This window comes from Apteryx mantelli, chromosome 6, assembly GCF_036417845.1.
Source record: "Apteryx mantelli isolate bAptMan1 chromosome 6, bAptMan1.hap1, whole genome shotgun sequence".
Classification (NCBI taxonomy): domain Eukaryota; kingdom Metazoa; phylum Chordata; class Aves; order Apterygiformes; family Apterygidae; genus Apteryx; species Apteryx mantelli.
In genome coordinates, this window is record NC_089983.1 from 30,489,335 (window position 1) to 30,513,158 (window position 23,824).

General features: G+C 39.7%; 1 protein-coding gene across 2 annotated transcripts in view; it reads left to right on the forward strand.

Moving 5' to 3' along the window:
* The first annotated feature begins 818 nt into the window (after window positions 1-818).
* Window positions 819-23,824, forward strand: part of FIGN (fidgetin, microtubule severing factor) — a 96,605-nt gene continuing 73,599 nt past the window's right edge. Inside the window, exons 1-2 of one of the 2 annotated variants that reach the window (XM_013960802.2) lie at window positions 939-1,013; window positions 1,770-1,939. In XM_013960802.2, coding sequence (XP_013816256.1) covers window positions 1,915-1,939 — 25 coding nt within the window. In that variant the 5' untranslated portion in view covers window positions 939-1,013; window positions 1,770-1,914. Of the gene's footprint in view, window positions 1,014-1,769; window positions 1,940-23,824 lie in introns of both variants that reach the window. The other variant, XM_067298546.1, reaches the window with a different exon arrangement.

Genomic DNA, 23,824 nt, shown 5'->3' on the forward strand with positions numbered 1-23,824 from the left:
GTGGGGCCGGGGTAGCTGGCTCCCTGCCATCCTGCAGCGGAGCCAGAGGCACTGGTGAAATGCTGGCAGAGGGAGGTGTGGCTGCCGGGGTCCCTCAGCCTCAGCCATTGCCGATTATCGCAAATGTCTCACAGAAACCGCTCGCAGCTGGGCTCATGTGGGCAATTACTGAAGCTCTGTAGGAGAAACGCGAGGACAGTGCAAGTCTTTGCCAGGCTCGCTCCCTCTCCGGCCGCCCACCGTTCGGGCCTGGGATGAGTTAGCCCAAGGAGAGGGGCATTTTAATTCCGGCCATTTTTCTCACTTCTGAAAAATTAGCGGTTCGTGAGCCTCGGCACCGGCCTCCCGCTGCCCAGCGAGCCGGCGCCGAGGCCGGCGGTGAGGGCGCCCGGCTGCCCCGTCCCGGGCGGGGAGGCCGCGGCCGCGCTCGGCGGGAAGCGCGGAGCCGCCGCCGCCGCCCGGGCCCGGCCGCCGCGGAGCGCGAAGCGCGGCCCCGCGGCCCCGGCCCGCCGCTAGGCCCCGCCGCCGCCCGGGGCCGCCCGGGGCCGCCGCCGCGCCCGGGGGAGTCGGGGAGCCGCGGCGCTGCGCGGGCGGCCGCGGGGGCCGCGCGGGCGGGGAGCGCGGGGGGCCCGCGGAGCGGCGGCGCGGCGCGGGCGCTCCGCCGCCCCCCGCGGGAAGCGGCGGCCGCGGCGCGCAGGGCCGCGCAGCGCCCCCGCCCCCCGCGCCTCTCCCCCTTTGAAAACTGATCTTTGGCTCTTCGCGTGAAAGTGATTTGAATTTGGCTCGGCGGCGCTCTGCGCAGGCGTCCAGCTGCTAGCATGCTGGCTCCTTGCAAAGCAGCTGTTTTGGGTTTGAAATTCCAACATGGCAGAGGCTGCAGTCAGTCTTCCCTTCAAAAACTTGGAATGATTTCAAATCATAGGCACCTTCACTTAACCCGAGCCCCCATTCATCAGCAAACACGTCGGATCGATGCTACTCTAACCTATCGGGTTCTCGTACCAAATCTCCAGGTAAGAGGATCTTTTTTTCAGTCTTCCTACCGCCGTTTTAAATTTTATTTAATCTAAAAGCACTCCAAGACAGCCATGTATTTTTTAATCGCCCGCTGTGCCCGAAATATTTTGTCTAATTCGCAATCGCTTTTTGATACTAAATACTCCGCTCTGCTTTCCTAATCGTAGTCTGGAAAGTACAGATATACAATTGCAGTGCATGGTTTTTCCTCCTTGATCGTTGCCAACAATAGTAGGCAGATTAAGAGTTCGCGATTGCGAGCTCTCTCCCCACCTCCTCCTTCTAATTGGATTTATTTTTAAGTTGCGTTAAAAATAATAAACTGTAGGTAACGCGGGGCTAGACTTCGAGGCAACTAACTTCTGAGTAAATAAGTGCAAATAAGAATCTTGCAAAACAAAAGTTGGGTTTAAATTGCCGTTTCTTAGCTGGGCGGGAGGGGGGGGCACGAATGTGTCAGAGGAGCTGTTGCAGTAAAATGTAAGCACATCAGCTTGGAGGGGGTACGGCGTGGTGGGCGTATTGTTGGCTCGGACCGGGGAGAAAGATGTATAATTTAATGGTATATACAACGCACTGATCCTATTACTGTCCTCCCCGGAGCTCTTGGTAGTTTCAATGGGAGTGAGTGGAATTGACATGGACTTGCATTCCTGGTCATGTGCTTTTTTTTCCCCCCTTTCTTTCTTCTCTTGTGATCTGAGATCCCCTTTTTGTTGATGTTGCTTTCCCACTTAATTATATGCATGTAGGTTAAATGAATACCTGACGAAAGGGCCCACGTTTCAAGGCAGTGACATTTGATAGCTGAGAGGAAAAGTGGCTTTAATGAAAAGCAACCTTTGGAATTCCTGCTTGTGAAAAATCCAATTCAGCTTTTTGTGCTGCCAGCAAGAAATGATCAGTAGCACCAGTGTTTATGGTATGTCCGTTTTGGGATCTACTTCCTTTGCATCTAAATAGCAAAGACAAATTTAAATAGCATGATAACGCACCGAGGACTCTGCATGCAAATATATTGTAATAAATACCTAATGTTTAATAGTAAATTTTCACTTGTGTGTGTATATGTATATATATATAAGCATTTTTTTTCTCTTGCTATCATTTGTTTATCATTTCTGCTTTGGTTACAGCATTAATTTTGTCCATTGTATTGATCTCAGTTGTAAAACCTAAAGTTGCATGTTACTAGCAGTGCACTATATACACCACTGAACTCCAGTGGTATGTAAATTAGTAAAACTCGGTGACTGGAGAAGGGGAAAACGCGTAGCAATGCATACATACACCTATGTGTCTATATACTCACCCATGCATTCCTAAAATGTATCTTTTCCTATTTCAAACTAGTAATATTTGAGTATTTATTTGAACTCCAGCTGCTTTTCCCTCTCTTACTTTTAGCCTAATCATCTGCTGGAGGTTTTAACTGATGTGGGGGTGGGGGAATGTTTTGCATGTAAACAAACAAAAATACTGTTGTGATCGACTGTTTAATAAGTGGTATTTTATGCTCAGTTTACAAGTGTCTGGTTCCCACTGCTCTGTTCTCGACGTGTAACAGAATGAAATAATCAGGTGCTGAAACTGGCTTCATTTTAATGGTCACTCTCCAGCCCCCCACGCCACCCCCTCCTCCAAAAAAAGTCACATAAAATGGAGCATGGGAAATTTCAATAGATCTCCTTGTGGTGCAGTGGATGCACCTCTCGGTATTCAATTAAGGCTAAAGAACTAACAACAGAAGCGACTATTAGTCTGTTTTGTGCAACCAAAAGGGGGGTACGTTCACTTTTAATAGCGTGTGGTAGCAACAAATACGGATGGAGAGAGACCCTAGGAGTGTGTGTGTTCGGGATAAGGGGGAGGTCTGGCATGTGTGGCTGATGATCTCTCGTAATAACATATCTGAATGCAAGAAAGATTGAGAGAGCAGTTGCACAATGTACACTCCTATTTTGGCGCTGTAGGTGACTATATTGCTAAACATATCCTGGGTGCTATACGATGGGAATGATCTGATTGCATTTTGCATTTAGAACTTGTTGACTTTGAAGCGATCAATAAGGCGACTGTTTATTTTAGATGCACATAATTTGCCCTGAGAAATGTTTTAAGGAGGAGGGTGAGCGAGAGCAGAACATTTTTTTTTTTTTTTTTTTTTTTTTTCCTAGAGCTGTTGGAGCGAATGTGATTGCCAGATGGGAGATTTCCCTCTGTGATGTTAAAGCTGTAATATATATTCAGAGCAGATTGGACTGCTGCTTGTGATGAGGAGGATATTACATTTATAAATTTTAAATCGGGAATCGGACAGTATGCTGAGAGCTGAAATTGGATGGTGTGGACGGTTTGGACTGTTAAATGTGATTCCCAGATAATAATAATAATTATAGTAGCAGTAATATATATCTGTATAATAAACACGGTGGTGTTAGGGAGCTATATGTATACACTATGGCCCTTAAGTATATATTTCCAAATACAATTTCTCCTCTCTTTTTCCCCTTTCCCGAAAATGTTAGGGATTGGAGGTGGCTGGGAGGGGGGTTTTAAAGCCCACTGTTAAGAGAAATCAGGCATAATCAGGTTCCTAGTTGGGGAAAAGTTTCGCTACAATCCTTGCTGCGGATGCACCTCTTTCTGAGTTTTTGTTTTGCCCATGTATGTGGCCTGACAGTGCCACAATCCTGAAAGGCTGGAAAGTGGGAACTAGTCACACTCGAGCAGCTCTGCTGTTGCAAATTAAAAGTGTGTTGTGGTCAGGAAATGAAAGCTACAATGTCTCTTTTGAACAAGTCGTTTATCAAGAGAAACATCTATCAAGCAGTGACTTGTCACATTGATCCTCTAAAAGTTAGGTCCGAAGTGGAAGCTGCTTTGATGTTTTTGATCCCAAATTTATAAAATTGAAAAAGCTGGAGAGAGTTGGACTGATTTGCACTTAAAAATGACTCCACTCTGGGCGTGACAAAATCATCAAGTATCCGTGATACGGAGCTAGTAAACCAAGGAGGTATCAGATCTTCTGCCTAATTTTTATTTTCTGTTGAAAGTTTAACTTTCCCACACATGCATCTGTTTTCATACTTTTAAAGTAAGAAAACTCTCTCTATGCCTGTACGTTATTTCAACAGGGATATTTTTCTTGTTCAGGAATACATCTGTTGCTTTCAAACTGAGCCTTTTTCTGTTGTTTTTGTGATGGTATTTATAGAGTTCAGCTTGAGGAGGCAATTTCAGATTTTTTTTTTCCTCTAATTTCAGTTTTGCTTCTCCTCCTGTATTTGTAATCTTTGTTTTACCTCTCCTCCCCATAAAGCAAAGTTTCTTTTACTGCCAAAGTAATGTTTATTGCAAGTGAGATGCATTTGGAGACATCTGTTTGCACAGCTTAAAACATGCTAACAGTCCTGTTAAGTGTGTCTTCCCCTTCTCATCCTCTTTTTGTTTCCATTTTTGACATGTGAACCATGCTTTCATTCTCACCAGAAGCAGTGTATTTCAAATTGAATATAAAGTTGAAGTTTCAAGTAAAAAAGATCAATGCAAAGTCTAAACTGATCTTTTTCCTTACCTACTTTTATTTTCAACCATTTGAATTGTTTAGCAACTCTTTAAAAAGTTTTTCATTTTGAATGAAGTTTGTATTTGGATTATCAAGGAATCCCTCAGACTAAAAGAAAGAAAGAGGTAGGTTTTCTTTTTCTTTCTTTCTTTCTTTCTTTTTTTTTCTTTTCCCCTTTTTGGTTAAGGTATGAGTGAAGTCTTGAAACAGGATGCTTTGACTTCTTTTCTCCACTGTCATAAATGAGACTAATACCGCTTATGGATACTTGATAGAGACCCATTTGCTAATAGGCAGCAAACAGAAGCGTGGTGGGAGTTTTGGTGAGTGTTATGCTTGCTAATTAATCATGTTAGAAATGAAGGAATCGTAGCATGGTAATAAAGGCTCATTGTTGTTTGATGTTTGTAACAGGATGTGACTCCTACATGAATCTGTTGGGTTTGGGGTTTTTGTTAGTACCTTCAGTAGAGGATCAAATTGTTTTTATTTATTGGAACATCTGTGCAAACACAGGGATGTCTGCTTCCCTAATTATAGCAGGATTTTAGAAGTATGAAGAGTGTATTGTTATTAATATCTTCATCGTACAATTCACAGGGAAAAAATGACAATCTTAAGTCATTAGCTGTTTTTTAATCTTTAAAATACATTTATGTTTAAGGAGAGTCAAAAATGTTTCTTTTTTTTTCTTGATTATAAAATTAACTACTACTCTTTTTCTAATAATTGATTATTAAAATGGCACTTCATGAACTTTTGTGCCCTACTTGCTTACGCATATACAGTAAGGGACAGTAGCTAAAATTATGTTTCAGAATAGTTTGTGTTCTAGCCCTTTAAAAATTAAACTGTAAAAACACTTGGACAGTGTTTGTTTCCTTGTTTTGTTTTTAATATGGATTTTATCAGCTGTGTTATCTTTAGGTTTTATTTTTCACCTTTCAATTAATAACAGTACTATATGCAATGGAGAAAGATGTTAATCTCTTTCAGACTGTAAAGCTTCAGTTTCAAAATTTAATTAATTAAGTAAGGCTGTTTTATGCTGCATGAAGAAGGTTTGAAATCTGCTTTTGTTTAGATGGTCTCCTCCTTTCCTTTAAATATGATTCCTAGAGGAAAATGATTCTGCATGGTTGCTGTCAATATGTTTGTTGAATGGATGCATACAAGAAGCATTGAATATAATGACTGATCTTCCTGTAGTCTTAATCATCAATTAATAGGCTTATCTGCTTGTTAGGAGTGGGTTTAATGGTACAGAATCAGCATGAGATCTGTGTATATGAAACATTTGTATGTTGTTTATAACAGAGTGAGTTTTGATCTAGCATTCCCAGATCTAATAATAGAACTATTTGGCTCTTTGCCCTCAATCAATATATCCCTTAAGAGAACAAACTTCATATAATACTTTCATAAAGTACCAGATGTATTGATACGGAGTTGATAAATTTAATTACTGGGATTTTAAATTGATTCATTGATCTTAGGATTGGAGGAAATTGTTCTGCAGACATTTCTGAAGTATTGGAGAATATTGTGCATCAATAAAGCCTGATGAATTGATCAATCAGCACTTTTTTTCCCTCCTGAGTCATTGATAACGAAAGGCATAAAAAAACTATTAAAAGAATTTGGTATAAACTAATTAGAAAATTTCATTTGTTATTATCAGAGCAGAAGAGAAGCAAAACACTATGCCTGTGGAAATAAGATCAACTTTGGAGTGGAATTGTGCATGTTGGACTCAATCCTTAGCTGGTGTAAAATGGTTTAGCTTTAAAGAGCTACAGTGATTTACAGCTCCTAGAATCTGGCCCAGTGTGGCTTTTTCATGGATTTTTTTTTTTTTTTAGTACTGTTCTTTGGCTCATTGGAAGCTGTTTAAAATCAGATATTATGGCTACCAAAATATATGGAATTTTAGATAAGCATCTGATCCAAAATGAACAGTATAGCTATAAAAGTAATTTGAAGAGCTGTAAATTCAGGATTGCGTATCCCTGATATTGTTGCAGAGTATTAAACTCTTGCTGCTAGAGATGCTATCCTCTAAGTGAAAACTTATCTTCCTTATGGGAAAGATCACTTCAGGGAACTCTAGGCTGGGAAAGGGCCTGGAGTTTTTTGTTGCTAAAATAATAATAAAAAACCCTCCAATAAATAGAATTAGATATAGGGATATTTTCCAGGTGAAAAAATCTTACTAGAGTATTTGCTTCCATTTTTGAGCCATGTGACCTTTTCACCCTATGTCAATGATATTTTTTTTAGTATGTGTGAAAAATGTAAGCATAAAAAAATTCCTTAAGATCCTTCTATTTTCCTTAAAAAAAAAACAACTCAAAACAACATATACAGCTCCCTTAGTGGAACTGCATTGCTTTAAAGGATGATAGCTAACACAGAAGAACAGAGCAAATCCACTTGCAATATGTTACCATAGGTTCGACAAATATAATCTTATCCTTCAAGGAGCAGAGAGTCCTAGACTGTAATGGAGGTCAAAGGAAATCTAAGGCTTTCAGTCCTTTAATAATTGTACCACCACCCCCCTGATCAGCATGTTAAAGAGAATATGTGTGTATGTATTGTGGGTTTTTTAGAAGATAATCTGTAATTGCAACAACCTACTAAATACAAGTGGACTTCTCTACTATTGCTTCTAAATACCTGTTGATGTTGGTCTAACTGTGTAACCAATGAGGGTAAAATGGAAAGAGAAATAGTCAGTCAGTCTTGGGTACCGAAGTCCTGAGAAACTGGGAGGGAAACTGGGCTCTGACGGGTCAGTTTGGAGAATGGGAAGGGTACTAAAACATGCAACCTGCAGAAAGCACCACTGATCAGGAGGATACATAGTCGTCCACAGGGATGAAAATGGGGAGTTAATGCTTCCCTTTTTATGAGTTATATTGCTACAAAGTACTGACATGCATAGTATGGTTAATAACAATATTGTATGTCTGTTCCTATAGTGCTAGTACTGGGACCTGTCAAACATATCATAATACTAAACTATCTGTTTAATCCTATAAGCAACACTTCTTGCTACAATGGCTATTGTATTTGAACAATAGAAAGAAAAGCCTTGCATTATTATATTTAAATAATGGATACAACTTTATGTTCTTTAAAGTGCTTTTTCTTCATATGGAAAAGTTTCATCTGCTTAGCTATAATTAAAAATAATGCAACTGCAGATGACTGTCATGTCACTTGCTTTTTTAAAATTTTTTATGATATGTTATTAAATGTGCAGTCTAATGTGCCATGAAACATTGAAGTAGCAATTATCAATCATATTATTTAACTCTGTTATTGCAAGTATAGTTTTTATGTTCTTTAAAATACAACTATTGCTAGTATGTTGTTAATTAAATTTGAAATATCTCAGAAACGATGTGGAGAAAAAAGCTGAGATTATTTTGATATGATAGCAAACTTTGATGCAAGTCTATTTTTGCTCCAGGTTCCTTGAAATCGCATATTTCTGGGACTTTGTGATCTATTTTTAACCCTTTCTTATTCTACTTTTAACATGCCATATACTCTTTGTTAAAGCAAATGGTTCATTTCTGTATGTGAATCGCTCAATGCGTGAAGATGTATGCCACAATTTTTGTGTTGTATTCTTGAAAGTGTGCATGTGTCAAGCTGGTTATAGATTGGTGGTGATAAATTGGTTTCAGTAATCTGTATCTTATTTGCATTAATACTCTAGCAGTAAGAGCATACTTTGGTCAAACTTCATGATCTAAGATAGCTGTCTCACATCTAATTTATGCAGGTCTGAACGAATGATTTCCTGCTATGGGTCATAACTAAACTTTCTGTTTTTCATCTTCAGTTTGATGAAATACTTAAGGGGCACATTAATACGTGTTTGTGTGACTCCTGCTAATCTGAATGACATGAATATTGAGAGGAGATGGGAGAAGGGGCAGGAACTGGTGGTTTACTGGGGCTTGCGGGAGAAATGTATCTTCACACTCTCACTGAAGGGTTTTTTTCCTGATTTATTTCAAACTGCTGTTTCCCTTCTAGTATTTTGCAAATAACATCACTATTTTCCTCTGAGAGTTTTTCCCACCCCCTGTCTTCTCCATTCTAGTATACAAGCAAGTCATTAATAAAAAAGAGAAAGAAAAAAAAAAAAGAAAAAAGCATTTATATAGTGAGCTTGAAATATCACTTAATAAAACTACAGGAACTGTACTGCTGCAGAGATACTCATAGACAGTACAGCATATGTTAAAGCATGTATGTGTCTTCTGGAGACACGGCGAGGGGAAGAGCCAACAATTACTTTACATTACTGAGTGACAACAGAGGGTGGATGGGAAGGATTAAGTTATATGCCAGAATGATTAATCTCTTACAATAGTATCAATATAAACATTTTAACCAATATGAGCTGATAGCCCTGCTATGCAAACTTCTGTGATAGCTGTGCTTTTAGATGAAAAGTAGCTATTTATATACTTTGCCGCTTAGCGTGGCCACGTTAAAAGAATGAACTTATTCATCACAGATTCTGACAAACAGGTTAACTTAACCTGTCTTTCTTAGACCTGGCTGATTACTTCACCCTCCTGTGTTGACGTACAGAAAGAAACAGTCAGGTTCTATCCTGGAAGAATAAGGCTTGCAAGCGCTGCCTGATAGAAGGTATCCCATTGTGATGCCTAAACCAAATCAAGCATCCTTTTCAAGTAAAGCTTGAGAAACACAGAAAGGAACAGCAAAGACGTATCTGAACACACTTGAAGGTGCACCATTTACTTTCAAAAGAGATTTCTCCCATCACTCATGGATAGCCCCACCATGAAGAGAGATATCAAAAGAACTCAGAAAAGTAACTGTTCTTTTATGTCTTTCGGAACTCGGATGCTTACAAGATTGTTTCTGAGAAGGAAAAGAATTGATCCTATTTTCAGTCCCTTGTTGTTGGCATTTGTGGACCACATCACTATATACAGTATTGTAGAAATACTTTCCTGGTATATGAATACAATTCTGTTTCCTCTTGTAGCTGGAAAAGAATAGTGAATGTTGCTGTATGTGCCAGTTCAGTTTGGACCATATATTTCTCTGAATTATATTCTGCACTCTCTGTAAAATTGTTTCATTATTTAAAATATATATGGAGTTTGCTGAAGATCTTCATACTTAATTGATAGGTTATATACATGATCAAAATAGAGAAACTCAAAATGAAAATAGTGTGTTTTGTTTTTTTTATAAAAGTAAGATAGGATTAAAGTCACCTTTGACAATATATGAACCGGATATCTCCAGTCAGAAAATGGCTTGATTTGGTTTGAACTAGCAAAATTCAGATTTCTTAATACTGAAGGAGACTAAATTTCCTAACTCTTCAGCTGAATGTACACTTTGGCAATGGCTAGTCAACTTAGTTTATGGAATCCATTTTTGTGTTTACTGTTGTTAGATCTGCAGCTTTATATTATTAACTACTTATCTGTGCTCATGCTATATTGAACACACTATAAATATCAGGCAGATCTTCTATTTTAAAGATACTTAGTAATTTTTCATATCTGTATAGAATTGCTGATAATTCTTTATTTCTTACCGCCGCCTTAGATAAAAGCTGGAATAAAGATATTTTGGAAACTGCAGCAAGTGCAGCAATTAACCTTTTTTTTAAATCATTGATTTTTCATTTTGTTCTTTGACTTTTCATTTCATACTCCTGTCCTGTACAAAAGTTCTCTTTGCGACAACACTGTGTATTTTTCTGCTTTGCATTTAACATCTTCAGTGGTAATGTTAACATAGCTGATACCATGGTACTCCTGTTGAGAAATGTCATCTATTTCTGGGTTAATATTATTGTTGGTAGAGAGCTGAAGCTGAAACTCAGTGAATCCCATGTAATGAGAGGTATGAGCACTTCTCATTGTTTGGCCCCTAGCATTTGTCAGCCAGACAGTCATGTGGAAGGCGTCTCTTAATACGCAGAGAACATCTTTGTTGAGCCATAGATTTAGTTAACTAAATTTGAGAAGCCTTTGTTTTAAGGTTTGCTTTTTTTCTTAAACAAAACAAATATATATGTATGTATGTATGTATGTTAGGTCTAGGTAAAACATGTCTGATTATGTGCTTGTAGAGATTGTGAATAACCAGAGCCTTAATAAACGACATTTCTAAAGTTTTCCCTAGTTACTAATGTTCAAAGAGTTATAATATGATATTTCTTCCATCACTAGGCAGATTATATATGTGTTAAAGACTAATGGACAAGCTGTGACACTAATATTCATTTAGAAGCAGTAATTTTTACCCCTGATTAAAGAAAGATGTTTTGTTATTTCTTGAATAAGTAATGAGCAGAACACACTTCCCCCCCCCCCCCCCCCCCCAGATGTCAGCCTCTTTAGATACAGTAAAGGATGTTGCTGGCATGAACTTTAGTTGAATGCCGCGCACCTGTAGTGTTGCTGTCTGCTCTGGAGCTGCTGGAAGAGCTGCAGTTAGAGCTCGAAGGCTCCGAGTAGCTGAGATAATGTTGTGTATGTACTATGGTACTGCCTCTCAGCAAGTGCAGTTCAGGGTCCCACTCCTGGGTGCTAAGTTATCGGAGGTGCTGAGTCCCTGCAATTTTTATTGACTTTGGTTTTTCAGGTGTGCAACAAATCCATTCCCCAAGAAAACAGTAGGCATTAGCCGTATTTGTAGTGCTTAAACTCTAAAATTTCTCTCCTGAGGCATCAAAGCTGTATGATGGTATAAATAGGGCTTTTTAAATTTTTCTTGGTGGATGTAAGAACACATTTTAAAACCATCAGAACCAAAATGCATGTGTTACTTAAAGATATAGTGAGCCACTCAGTTGTGATTTTGGACGGAGGAAACTTTAAACTTAGTTCATTAATGTGTAAACATTCCAGTGAGCAAAACAGAGTAGATGATGTTACTCTAATTGCAAAACCTCCCTTGGTTACCTTCTCCCTCCTCCTGATCCTCTTCTCCCTTCCCCCTTCCCCCCCCCCCCATGGCTTTTTTAAACAATTATGGGCATTGTGCTCCTTAATGGTGCACAGTTACTGTAAAGATAGATGTCCTCAAATAATGAGTTTCTAATAATAATCAGAGTGAGCTGGGTTAGATTAAACTGGTTTTGTATTGAAATCTTACAGCGTGAAAAAGTATACCTAAAATCCTGAGATATATTTACAGGAATTAAGCCTATTTACCGAGCTAACACAATTTTGTATCAGTGCATGCATGAGGGGAGGGGGGAGCAGAGGGGTATGTTTGCAGGTACCTATATTTTTCTCCACCTGCTTCTAAAACTTCAAAATAAGATTTTTTTAGTACAAAATTCCATTTTACTTTCTGATAATAAAATCTGGTTTAAAATCACAACATATTAATTAGCTGCCCTGTTTACACTGGAAAGCCCTTCAAATGACTTCTGGCCCTGCTCTTCCTTTTTCTCTCTGCTGCTTCCCTCCTGGCACCCCTACTTTTTTTTTTTTTTTTTTTTCCTGTGAGGTTTATAACAATAGATTTGTTGCTTTTTCCTTGTTCAAAAGTTCTGAAGGGAAGTAAATGAAAGTGTTACTTACAGTCACAGATAATGGTTACTTTAAATAGTTGTCACAATGTTGGTTGGGAAAATATTTTTCCTGACAGGTACTGGCTCAGCAAGGCCAGGCAATAAACAGAGCAAAATAGTTTAACTTAGGGTTTAGAAATGCATATGCTGTTCAAATGGAAACAAACCCCCAAATCTACCACATACCTTTTGGGGTTTGGCAAACAAAAGCTCGCTTGTGCGTTCTGAATCCCCCTGGGCCTCAATTTGCCAGAGCATTATTTAAGGCCGGCTGATAGAAACCTATTGCGGAGAAATAGCAGCTCTCCTTGCTGTTTGCTCAAAGCCCTTTTAGTCCCCCTTTCTCCTTCCAGCCGCATTGCCCTGGTCTCCCGCCCCATTCCCATCCTCGCCGTCTTATCCTGCCACTGCAAAACTCTTTTATATTTGAAAAATAGTAAATGCAGGAATCCTGTGCTTCTAAAACCCAGAAAAGTGTCATTCTATATGGTCTTACTGACATCTCTACCAACACACATGTAATTCTATCTTCTGACTAAGATCAAGGCTATAATCACTTTAATATCTGTTGTGTCCTCTACCAGGTGACCTGCAGTCTTTCACTGTAAAGATAAGAGACTCTGATATAATAACTTATTTCTTCTCCAAGTCTGCTCTTATAGGAAACAGCGACCATAAACTGAGCAGTAAGTGGTGCCCACGCGGCGTGCTCTGGGGGTGCCGGGCGGCTGGGCGGCAGGCACGGCCGGCCGGGGGACGGGAGCGGAGCTGCCTAACAGCTGCGTGCAGTGGACATGGGAAACACCATGGCCTCACTGCTCATTGAGTAGTGCAGCTGCATGTATTTTATTGCTAATAAAATGGCAGGCTACTTTATCATTAAGAAGCCTTTTTGAAATGGCAATTGAGGTGCAGTTCTGAGCTTTTGAGTTAGTACCTGTTAGTAGAAAGAGCTAAGAAATAGATAAGCTATGTTCCTGAACGTGGGTGGAAGGTTGGTGAGAAATACGTGCCTTGGCATGGCATCTGCCAGCAACGTGGGTTTCCCCCCCATACCCCCCCGCTCTGGTTTTGAGAGGTGTAAGGTATTCTGGTAAGCAAAGGAGGGGGAGGAGGGGAAAAAAAAAAAAAGGGAAAAATACTTCCAAGCAAATCATTACAGCATATCTCAATGACTGTGCTCCACACTTAGATTTAATTAGAAGACAACTGCACTGGAAAACTGGTCATTTTAGTCATAGCTAACGACTGGTTCTCTCCTACCCCCAGTCAGAACCGATTATATGCTGTGTCGTATAATGTAATTTCTACAAGAAAATTAAGTATGAATAGGCATGATAGTTTTGTGTAGTTTCAGTAATGAGGTTTTCATTAATGATGTTAATTTATCATTTAACTATCCTTTTAGAGGTGAAAATAACTCTTTTCCTTGGGTTGTTTCTTTTTAATATATATACCAAGCAGTATCACATTGGGGTATTTTGTGAATATTTTAAGCAAAAGACTGTAACTGGATAGCTATTAATGTGCTCATTACGTAGTAAAAAGACAGTGAAAGAAATGAAAGCTTGTATATCCAGGTTTCTCATAGGATAACTACTTTCAAGAGGAATTTCTTTTATGTTGTAATATAATTTACTAGCGTACGCTTTCTTAAGCGTCATGGGTAGTTCAACACTATTTCAGACAAGCAAGTTTGTTTCCTAGTTAGCTGTAATAAGACTTACTTGCTGTCAGTGGTAAGATAATAAGGATAAAAATCATGTACAGTTTAAGGAAAAAAAGATCTATCCGTCTGCATTTGTGCCCCAGATTCCACTTGGTGATATGCTGGTGGGGCTGAGCTATTAAACACCCTATGGGCTCTATTCTCAGCTGGTGTATGATTGACTAGGTATACTGCAGTTTTTTTACCTACTGACAATGCAAAATTTGACCCTGTTTTTACCCTGGGAAGTTTTTGCTTTTAAAAAGATCTACAGTTTATGACTATACAGGTGGATAGTAAGAATATTAATCATTGCTGTTTGCAGGGTGTGGTCTCCATGTTAGAGTCTAAGTGACTTGAATCTGAAATGATGCTGAATACATTTTACTTTTGATTCTGAAGTTCAATTGTGGGAATTGATATATAACCTTAAAACTTCAAACCTACATTTTATACATTGTGCCAAAGCACCCATGAGCTCATTAAGCAAAGACTTTTTCAATTATATCCTGTGTTTATGCATGTATTTATACTTGACAGGAATCCTTTGGAGGTTTTGTTTGCTGTATTAATGTTTATGGTGTCTGGGAGCACATAAAATGTACTTAAAAAAGAAAAAAGTAAGTGCTGCTTACAGATCCCATTTCAGTAGCTTCCTCTGTTATTTTCCAAACTCCTGAGAAGTGAATTGGTGAGACATCCAGCCTCTAGGCGGCACGCCAATAGCCTCCTCAGCTGGACCTTCACTGGCACAAAAAACCCTACCCAGTGCTTTCATGCTGGCACCTACATAGAGAATCAAATTTGTGTTGCATAATAAAATCTCTGTATTTCTCATTCTTTCTGGAGTATTGCTATAGTAAGTGGTTTGCTTTCCTTCAGTTTTTTTTTTTTTTTGCTTGATTGTTTGGAGAGGTGTTTTGTATTTCTTATGCTGTTTATCTAATTTTTTTCTCCAGCAATGATCTTTTTGAAAGCGAAGAATCAAATCCACTATGCTGTAGTCATGTGACTCACTTATAGCTGATTCTTCACTTGGTGGAAGTCATCTTTTAGGTATACACTGTTCTTCATGAATAAAACTACAGAAGCTAGTCCACAGTATTTGAGACTTGCTAAATTATGTGCTAAAACATACTATGTACTAAAATCTACATAAGAAATAATTCAGGTGGGATTAAACCCTGTTAACCCTGCTCCAGTTGCCTAGGTTCAGTTGCCTGACCCATCTTGTCTTGCAAAATGACACACTGTAGTTTTTCATTCTCCTATGGGCCGCTGTTACCAACACTGATATTTATGTGAAGTGAGACTTGTTCTCCAGTTCAAATGTTTGATTTTGATTCTCTACTTGAGTGTACTACCATTAGAAATCAGAGGGTCTCCAATAATACAAATGAAGCCGATGGGTCTAGTTCAAATTTTCCTTAGAGCTAATAGGATTAGAACAAAAAGGCAACTATTCTTGGATTTACTATCATAAAGTAAGATGCCCATGTTTCAATGTTTGTCCAAGAGCGTGAGTATTTATGTTCAGGGTAAAACGTATATATTAAAAAAAATTCACCATATACATTGTCACTAACCAAACATACAGCCTTTTCTGAAAGCTTACTGGTTTAAGTTGGGCACTTTCTGCTTGAGTGCTTTTAATATCATTTTGGCAGTTCATATTGAAACTTAGTAGGAGCATGTGTACTTTATAAGGAGAAAAGTATCTCCTGTTGATGACTGAAGTAAGTCCTCCTGCAGTCATACAGATAAGGTTGTTACTGTGGGCAAATTTTGCTTTTTGATTGCATGAATACAGCATTCTACCTGTACATTTATTGTTGAGTCTTGAAGCTCATCTGTGTTCTTGAGTTTCTACATGTCTCTGTACAACATAAAACCCAGAAAGAATCCAGCAAAAATTATGAGGAGTGGTTTTGTTCATTTTATAGGTCACAGGGCCCCTAATGAGGAGACCTATGGTCAATTCCCACTTGGCTTTCTATCCTTTTTTAAAAACACCATTTAAATTAAAAAAAAAAAAAAAAAAAAAAAAGCTGTTTGCTATGTAAAGTATGGTATCTGCTTTACAGGTGACGCTGGACCAAATTTTGTTGGAGTTTGGCAATAACCAAGGAGCATTTTGAAAAATTTGTTTTGTGTGTTTCCAGGATGATACAATCCCAAATGCAAAGTTTTCCTTGCCTCAAAATGTCAATGAGTTTTTGTTGGTCTGAGGATACTAATAGCTTGTGGAGATGCCAGGAAAAAAAAAATACAAAGAGAGAGCACAATCTCCAAAAGTGCTAGGTAATGTTTTTTATGTCTTGATCATCTGTGGCCAAAGCATAGTTAACTTACTGGAGAAATAATGGTGACACTGTTTTGTGATTCATCTAATCCACTTTTTCCCGAGGGGCTGAGGCAGTCACCAGTGTGTCACTTTAACCTTGGCATAAGCCCAGGTTGCAAACTTGTTCCTTTGTACAGCGTTGCACATTGGGGCTGTGCAGTAAACGGCCTAACATACAGAAACCTCAATAAAATGAGGAAGTTTAACCCCTGGAGGGCTGCATTTTTAACCCTTTTTCAAACCTAATCTGTGTAGGGTTAGGGGTGCTCTTAAAATAAGCTTTAACTGTCAAGGAAAAGATTTGGAAATATAATTAGGGTATCTGCTTAGTCTTAAACAACGAAGTTTTGTGCTGATAGAGATATTTACAGGCATAGTCTTGTCCCAGGTAGAACATCAGGGCAGAGTAAACTCTTTTTTTCTTTTTTCTTTTTTTTTTTCTCCTCCTCTCCATAACTTCCAGGAGGATTGGTATCATACAAGCATATCTCTTATTGTCATCCTCCAAAAACCAGTACCCGGAGCCGCCTTCTCTCACCTTGTCAAACGGGTGGCTTTACAGCGTGTCCCAAAAGCCAAGGAATTCAGGCCATGTTGAAGTGAGCGGGAGGAGCAAGTCCCAGAGGCAGAAGTGCCCTCGGGGAGAAGGGGGTGCCCGGGGCGCCCGGCCCTGGGGCAATGCTCCACTGCCATGAGGTAAACTGACTCCCAGGTGGATAAAAATAGCAGGGACAAATGAGTATGCTGCAAAAGTATTAATACAGTTTAAGGGTTTTTTTGTTCTTTTTTAAGTAATTATGTGGAGAAAATCATGAAAAGTGAATTTTGATGGGAAGTATTAAAGTACTGAATGACTCAAATGTAAGCTGAATGGATGGTTTCCAGTTCTGCAGCTGGATGGGTATGCGTCCTCCTGTGTCATGCCTTTGGTCTGCATCTAGAAAGGTGTGAATTTTGTCTTTGCAGCAGAACGTTGTACTGCTGCAGCATAGGAGAGGTAAGAAAAATAGCAAAGGATTTTTTTTTTCTTTTCCCCCCTCCTGAACAAGTAAAAGCAAGAGCAAAGTGATCTTCATTTTAGAATTCAGGCTCCAAATTTCTCTTTAAGCCAATTTTAATAGAAACAGTAAGTTATAAATCATCTATGCAATTACCTGAACACTGAAGGAGTGGGGCCCAAACTGCACTTCAGCCCCAGATGTTTCTGGACTACAGCAATGGCCCAGCCCAGATATTTACAGCTTAATTTCTGTTCGTGTGCACTTGTCCATAAATGGTTCCTTTTCCATTTCCAGTTCAACAACTGAACCACTTACAGCAGAGAGTGATTTAAACTTGAATGATAGCAAAATGTGACTAGAGACAATTTACCTTTGGAAACTTTAAAGTCCATTTCCAATATTTAAAACGAAAGGCAACTCTTGAACAGGGCATGATCGATCAATAAATGTCCCTTCTAAATGTATTCTTTATATAATATGTGATTTTATTTATTTATTTTTGCTTAGCTTTGCTACAGTCGAGAGCAAAGACCTCCCCCCCCCCCCCTTTTAATGCTCTGCCTCCTAGCAGTACTTGTACTGAAAGGCGGCAGCGGCGTGCCTAACCTCTCTCCACGTTATTGTGCTCCTCTCCCCATCCCTGTCCTCCTTGCTGTTCCCCCCAACCAGCCCCATTACTCGAAACTAACCAAATTGAAAATAATGATTGGTAACCATCTGCTGTGCTGAAATTCCACGTACGGCAGTTAACTCCATTTTCCAAAACACCTTCAATCTAGTGAATTGCAGTGCAGTTCCTGCGTGGCAGCAGATAGCAACAAGCAGTTTTGAGCCCCTCTCGCCAGAGCGGCGAGCCCGCCCGCGGTACGCAGAGGTGCTCGGCGCTCGTGGGGAGAGCGCAGCAGCGAGCGCGGGAGGGGGGACGGTCGCCTTCACAGTGTAATGCATTTGAAAACGGAGTATAACCGCAGTCTCGTGGTTTCACCTGATTAAAAAAAGAGGCTGCTCTGTAAAGCTGTAGAGACGGGCGCTCTTACAGGCGCGCGCCCTTCGGCGTGGTTGTCTGTCCCCCATAGCTGTGCCGTAGTGCGGCGCGTAGCGTGTTTTGCTTTCAGTCACTTTTGTGTGGCTTTTAGACTGCCCGATGAAAACCTCAACCGAGAATTGGACTGCACAACTGGTCAAAGTGTGTCGAAGAACAATAATTATTCATAGAGGGTCTATTGAAGAATCGATGCAAAAGTGTAATAAGAGTATGGTAAAGCACCCTAAATAGTGACAGACTGCCAAATAGCAGATATTCAGATAGTGATAGACTATGATGTAATGTTAAAATAGGTACCATTATCATCTATGTTTTTAACTCAATTTCAATTATTTGAGCTTAGGTTTTGATCGTATATAAAGAAAGTTGCTTAAAATGGGCAGTATATTGAGTTCAAAGGACCCATACAGTTCATAAATTCTCCGGTGTCTACTGGATTTTTCATCAGGGAGACTTCCAATAAAAATGATCTATTTTAGAAATAATATTGTTTAGTAGGTTGAAATGTGGTGTAATAAAATTAGACCTTCAGTCTTCTAAAGTTACTACTTAGATGGCACCCTTGGGATGGTAAAATGGCTGTATAAGCAGATGAATCAGACAGTTTCACTGATGGATACATTTGTCAGTCTCTGTTACAGATATAATATATTCTTATATCTGTAATCCTGACACTGTTACATCCAAATGAAATCAACATGAGGTTGTCATCTTTAAGCAAATATGTTAAGTGTTGTCTTTTGTGCTTTGGATTTGAAAGAAAGGGGCCCAAGGGAGCCAGCATCATGCAAATGGAACAAATCCCATTTCTTCTGAGCAGTGCTGTTTCCCCCTTCATGGCAGCTGGCTGTGTTATCTTTGTGTGTTTCTCTGAGTGCTGACAATTCTTTCAGTGATCTAAGTTAGGGCACATTAGAAAGTGGAAGCAGCTGTCTGTCGTTATACTGAGAGACGTGTTTGCTCTACTGCAAAGATGAAGGACCATGAATCCTTGACACACTCGCTCCCCCCTCCCCCTTTACTTTCCAACATGATCAACATTCAGACGCACAGATTGTCTGCTTGGACAGTTTTTTGTTCTGACTGACAGCATCTGGCATAGACAAATTTAAAAATACATAGCATGCCATGCTTGGAATTGGAACATCCCTTCTTTATTAATCTTCTCATTTAAACCATTCATTTACATTTCAAGAAAGGTTACAGCTTGATATGGTTGAAACATTTATTTTAAATGAATAACCTCCTAATGAAATACCTTGAATGAGCACCAAACAGTCAGTGTTCATTAAAAATTACACCTGATTAGTATGGCCTTGGAACTGGTGCGAAGGCATAAGATTTCCCTATTGTCTCAATCTACATTTGGAAAAAAAAAAAATGTTTAGTGTGTGAGTGTGTGCATTTTTTTTTTAAACACAAAGCTAAATGAGAATGCTGTTTTCACTTGCAACCCCCCCATTATTTTCAAGAGTACCATGTTATGAAGCAATAGCCTTTAAAATGCTATTTGTCTAATTAAATCCATTTTTGCTTGAACAATACATTTGAAGGAAATGCCTAAATAGTGCTTAATTTTATTGTGCTAAGGCATTTATGATTTGAGAGACGAGATGCTTTCTGATTTAATGTCATCTGAAATCATATATTTTCTTCTTCTGAGAAGTATACACGTGTTTGTATACAGTACTTTAATAGTAAAATATAACTGAAATGCTGGACCACCCACTAAAATGTGTATGCACGTGTACGTGCACATATGCACGCATACATTCTGTGCACTCTCATCTTCACAGTCCAGGTTAGCCATGCAGACATGCTTGTCTAGCATTTATGTAAAAATAATATGAAAATTGGCCATACCAGTCAGAATATGGACTTTGAGTCCAAGAAGGGAGGAAGAAAAACCTGTTCTTGTCCTAGGCATTTTAGATGCTTTGTGTCACTGTGGTTTGCAGCTTTAACTACTTGCATTACGGGGGGGGGGGGGGGGGAGCTTCAAGGGGGGGAACCCCACTATTACAATAAAATAGAGGACTGTTCAAGTGCTTAGCAGTAAATATGTAAAACAAGTATCCTAGCTTATTTGGAGAGGAAAGAGATGCTGCAGCAGACAGGCTCAATTAACAATTGTAAGCAGCAGAGGACTTGTATTCCTTCGGTATATGTAGGAGAGGTCATTTGCTTTAGGATAAATTCTGACAAATTTCAGATATAGACATAGAGGCTGGAATAAATATGACAAAAGATTTTCAGTTACTCGTCAAGCATTTTGTATTTGGAAAGGCCATTTAGATTTTTTCTCAGCGAATAGATTTCTCTTTTATTTATGGTTTCCTGAATAATATATTTTTAAATTAATTGTCTGTGAAAGAAGCATTTTGGGACAATAAGAATTTTAATATAGGCCTGAGATACTATTTGTGCATTTTCTTTTCAAAATTCTCTTAGTAATGCAGAATCTATTTTTCTTTTTCTGGAAGAAGCACTAAGGTGATAAGTTTTCAGCACAGGTTTTACTGTGGTAGTTATGTGTAATCATAAAAGTGATATCAAATTTTAAATGAAGTAGTTTTTTTCTACACAAATTGTTCCATTTATGTGATAAACTTCTATTTTGATTTTTTTTTAAAATGACTAGTTACACAGGCTTGTACAGATATGCATCTGTAAGCAAACTGGGAATAGGTTAGAGAACACAATTCCCTGGTGTAAAAAGCAAGGTTTAGCAGTAATGCTTTTAATCTGGACTTGTAGCGGATTCGGGAGCATCCATAGATCTGCTTCAGTAATTACCATACCCCAAGTGGCACTGGAAGAGACATTTGCCTAAAAACTTGATGTCTTCATTACACTGTTTACATTTTAATTAGAAACATGAAAATTAGTGATTCATACAGACAACTATAGTTTAAGTGGGTTTGTTCACCATCCAATAAATCATGCGGGGCGAGAAGTAGCGTGTGGGGGGGAGGCAGCCCCCAGCCTGCGTATACAAGCCACAGACCCTCTCAGACCTTATGGCTGGAAAAACTAGTTTACTAGGGATCATTCATGGGAGTAATGTGTTGGTATTAGAAGCTGCTCAAAACGTGCTTTTTATTTTCAGAGATGAAATTTCCATGTGAGCTAGAGAATGTAATTTTAAAGCTAAAGCTGCTTGCACACGATACTACACGTGTGCAAATTGCATGTGGGCCGGAGATACGTGTGTAGCCGGTGTGTGTGTGCGTGTAAAACTCGCTGGAAGGAGGAGAACTGGGGTGTGAATATTTTGCCAGCGCTGAAAGCTCTGTGTGGATGAGGAGAAGCCAATTCCATCTGTTCCAGTAAGTCTCCACAAATACACGCAAACATTTGTGCGGCCGCCTGCAGCCGTGCATGTGCACAGACGTGCACAGGCGGAGACACCCCAGCCTCCGTGTCCGAGTCCCCCCCTGCGCGTCGCCCGCGGCCTGCGGCGGCTCCCCCCGCGCGCCCGGGCCTGCGGCCGCCGCCACCGCCGCTCAGCCCCTTGCCTGCCTCCCTGGGGGCGGCCCTCCTCATCCTCAGCGCCGGCGAGAGCGACCCCTCGGCCCGCCGCGCGCCCGCGCCGCAGCGGCGCGCGGCTTCGCATCCCCGCTCCTGCGGGCAGAGCTGGGACTCCAGCTGATGACTCGGAGATGCACGGGGTCAACGCGCGGGTGATCCGCAGCACCCAGCCGGCGCACCGGCTGCCTTGCACTCTTCTTTTTTATTTTTATTTTTATTTTTATTTTTTCTGCCTATTCCCCCCCCCCCCCCCAGTAACTCTCTGTCTTGCCCTCCACGTTTCCACCCCCATTCCCTTATAATAAAAGTGAGGAGATGCAGAATTGCATCCTGTCTTCTAAGAATACTTTGTTGGTCTTATTCTTTGGATTTCGGTCCAGTTGTTATATATGTATTTTTTTAATGTTTTGCTTGGGGGTGGGGGAATTGTTTTCTACGCTATTAACTTCATTGTGTATCAGTTTTATATAGGCTGTTTTGGGCCTTGTGCAGATAGTATGTGGATAATCAATTGCTTTGAATGGGAGTGTGAGCCTCAGTAACAATAAGTAAAAACTTGTTGGTTTAATGCTAATGTCTTTTTCCTTAAGCAAAAAGAAGGAGCTTCCCTTCTCCCTTGCTTTTTAGGTTAATGGACTTCTTTTTGTTGGAATCCCTAAGATTTCTAGGATAGCTTCTTTCTAGAACTCTTTCTGCATTCTGTTATTTTCTTTATTACATATATATATATATATACATACATGTGCATCTATGTGTACAGCTATTGCTGTGTACCTTAGAATTTTAGACAGTAGCTGATATAAATCAGAATAAGCATTTTACAAAGCTGTTTCACGTTTGCCAGCATGAATTGTCTTTTTGTTCTTTCATCGTTCAAGTGGTATTTCTGAGCCAGAGAACAAGTAAATCCAGGTATATCTCGTGGCTATTTTAATGCTTTATGTAAGCATTCCACATTCCCAAAATAGACAATGAGTGTCTCTTTTTTTGCATTTTTTTAACGTTAAAATAATGTTTCAGTTCAAGTCAAACATTTTCATTTAATCTGAAGATTTATTTTCCTTTTTCCTAATTCATGCTTTTATCAAGAGCTGCTAGCATTGTCTCTAATTCTTAGTGATTTGGTAGTGTTATAATGAAGTAAGTTGGGTTTACACTTCGTAGTGCAATTGAGTTAGTGGCAGTACTCTGTATTCATTTGTTCTGTTTCTTTTTTTTTCTTCTTTTTTTTTTTCTTACCCTTCTCTTGGGGTCTAGGCATGTTATAAATGCAACTAAACAGAACTGTCTACATCTGCAAGGACAGAAACATGCTGCTTGCTTGTACGTACTGCAGAATTCTAATAGTTTTGTGCTATCTGTTAAATTCAGCGTGCTTTTTGCATTGTGGCACGAAACAGTTGTGCTGTGAGGGGAGCTGGCTGCCTGCCAGCCATCGACTATGAAATCCTGGGTACCTGAGAGCTTATCAGTTCTTTTGCTTTGTAAAAGAAAAAGTGATGAAAATGTTGGTAAACTGCCATGAAGGTTTAAGGCTGCCGGAATAAGGAGCCGTGTAATCAGATTGGAAAATGGAGCTTGCGACTCTGCATGGGAAGCAGTCGGCTGTGGACCTACCGAGATGCTGTGCAAGTGCCCGAGCTGACCACTTTGTTAGCAAATCAGCTTGTTTGCTGCAGCAGCAGGGTGGAATAGGCTGGTCCTTGTGATGGTATGTAACACGAGCAATATCTCTCGCTTTGCACAATGTAATCAGCTTGCAATTAGCTCACTCTACATTAACCTTCTTGATATTTTTTTCCCTTTTGTAAGACTGCGCACTTTAAACAATTAACTATAGAAAGTAATCCGTCAAGCAAATCAAAGCTATCCTTTAATTTTATCACCCTGCTGAAAAAGTATCAGGTGGTCAACTGGTCTTCATCAGCTGCTGGAAATTCTCAGGCTCACTGTAGCGTGGAGAGGTTCTTTAACCCATTCACATTTAGAAAAATGTCAAGATTTTATATT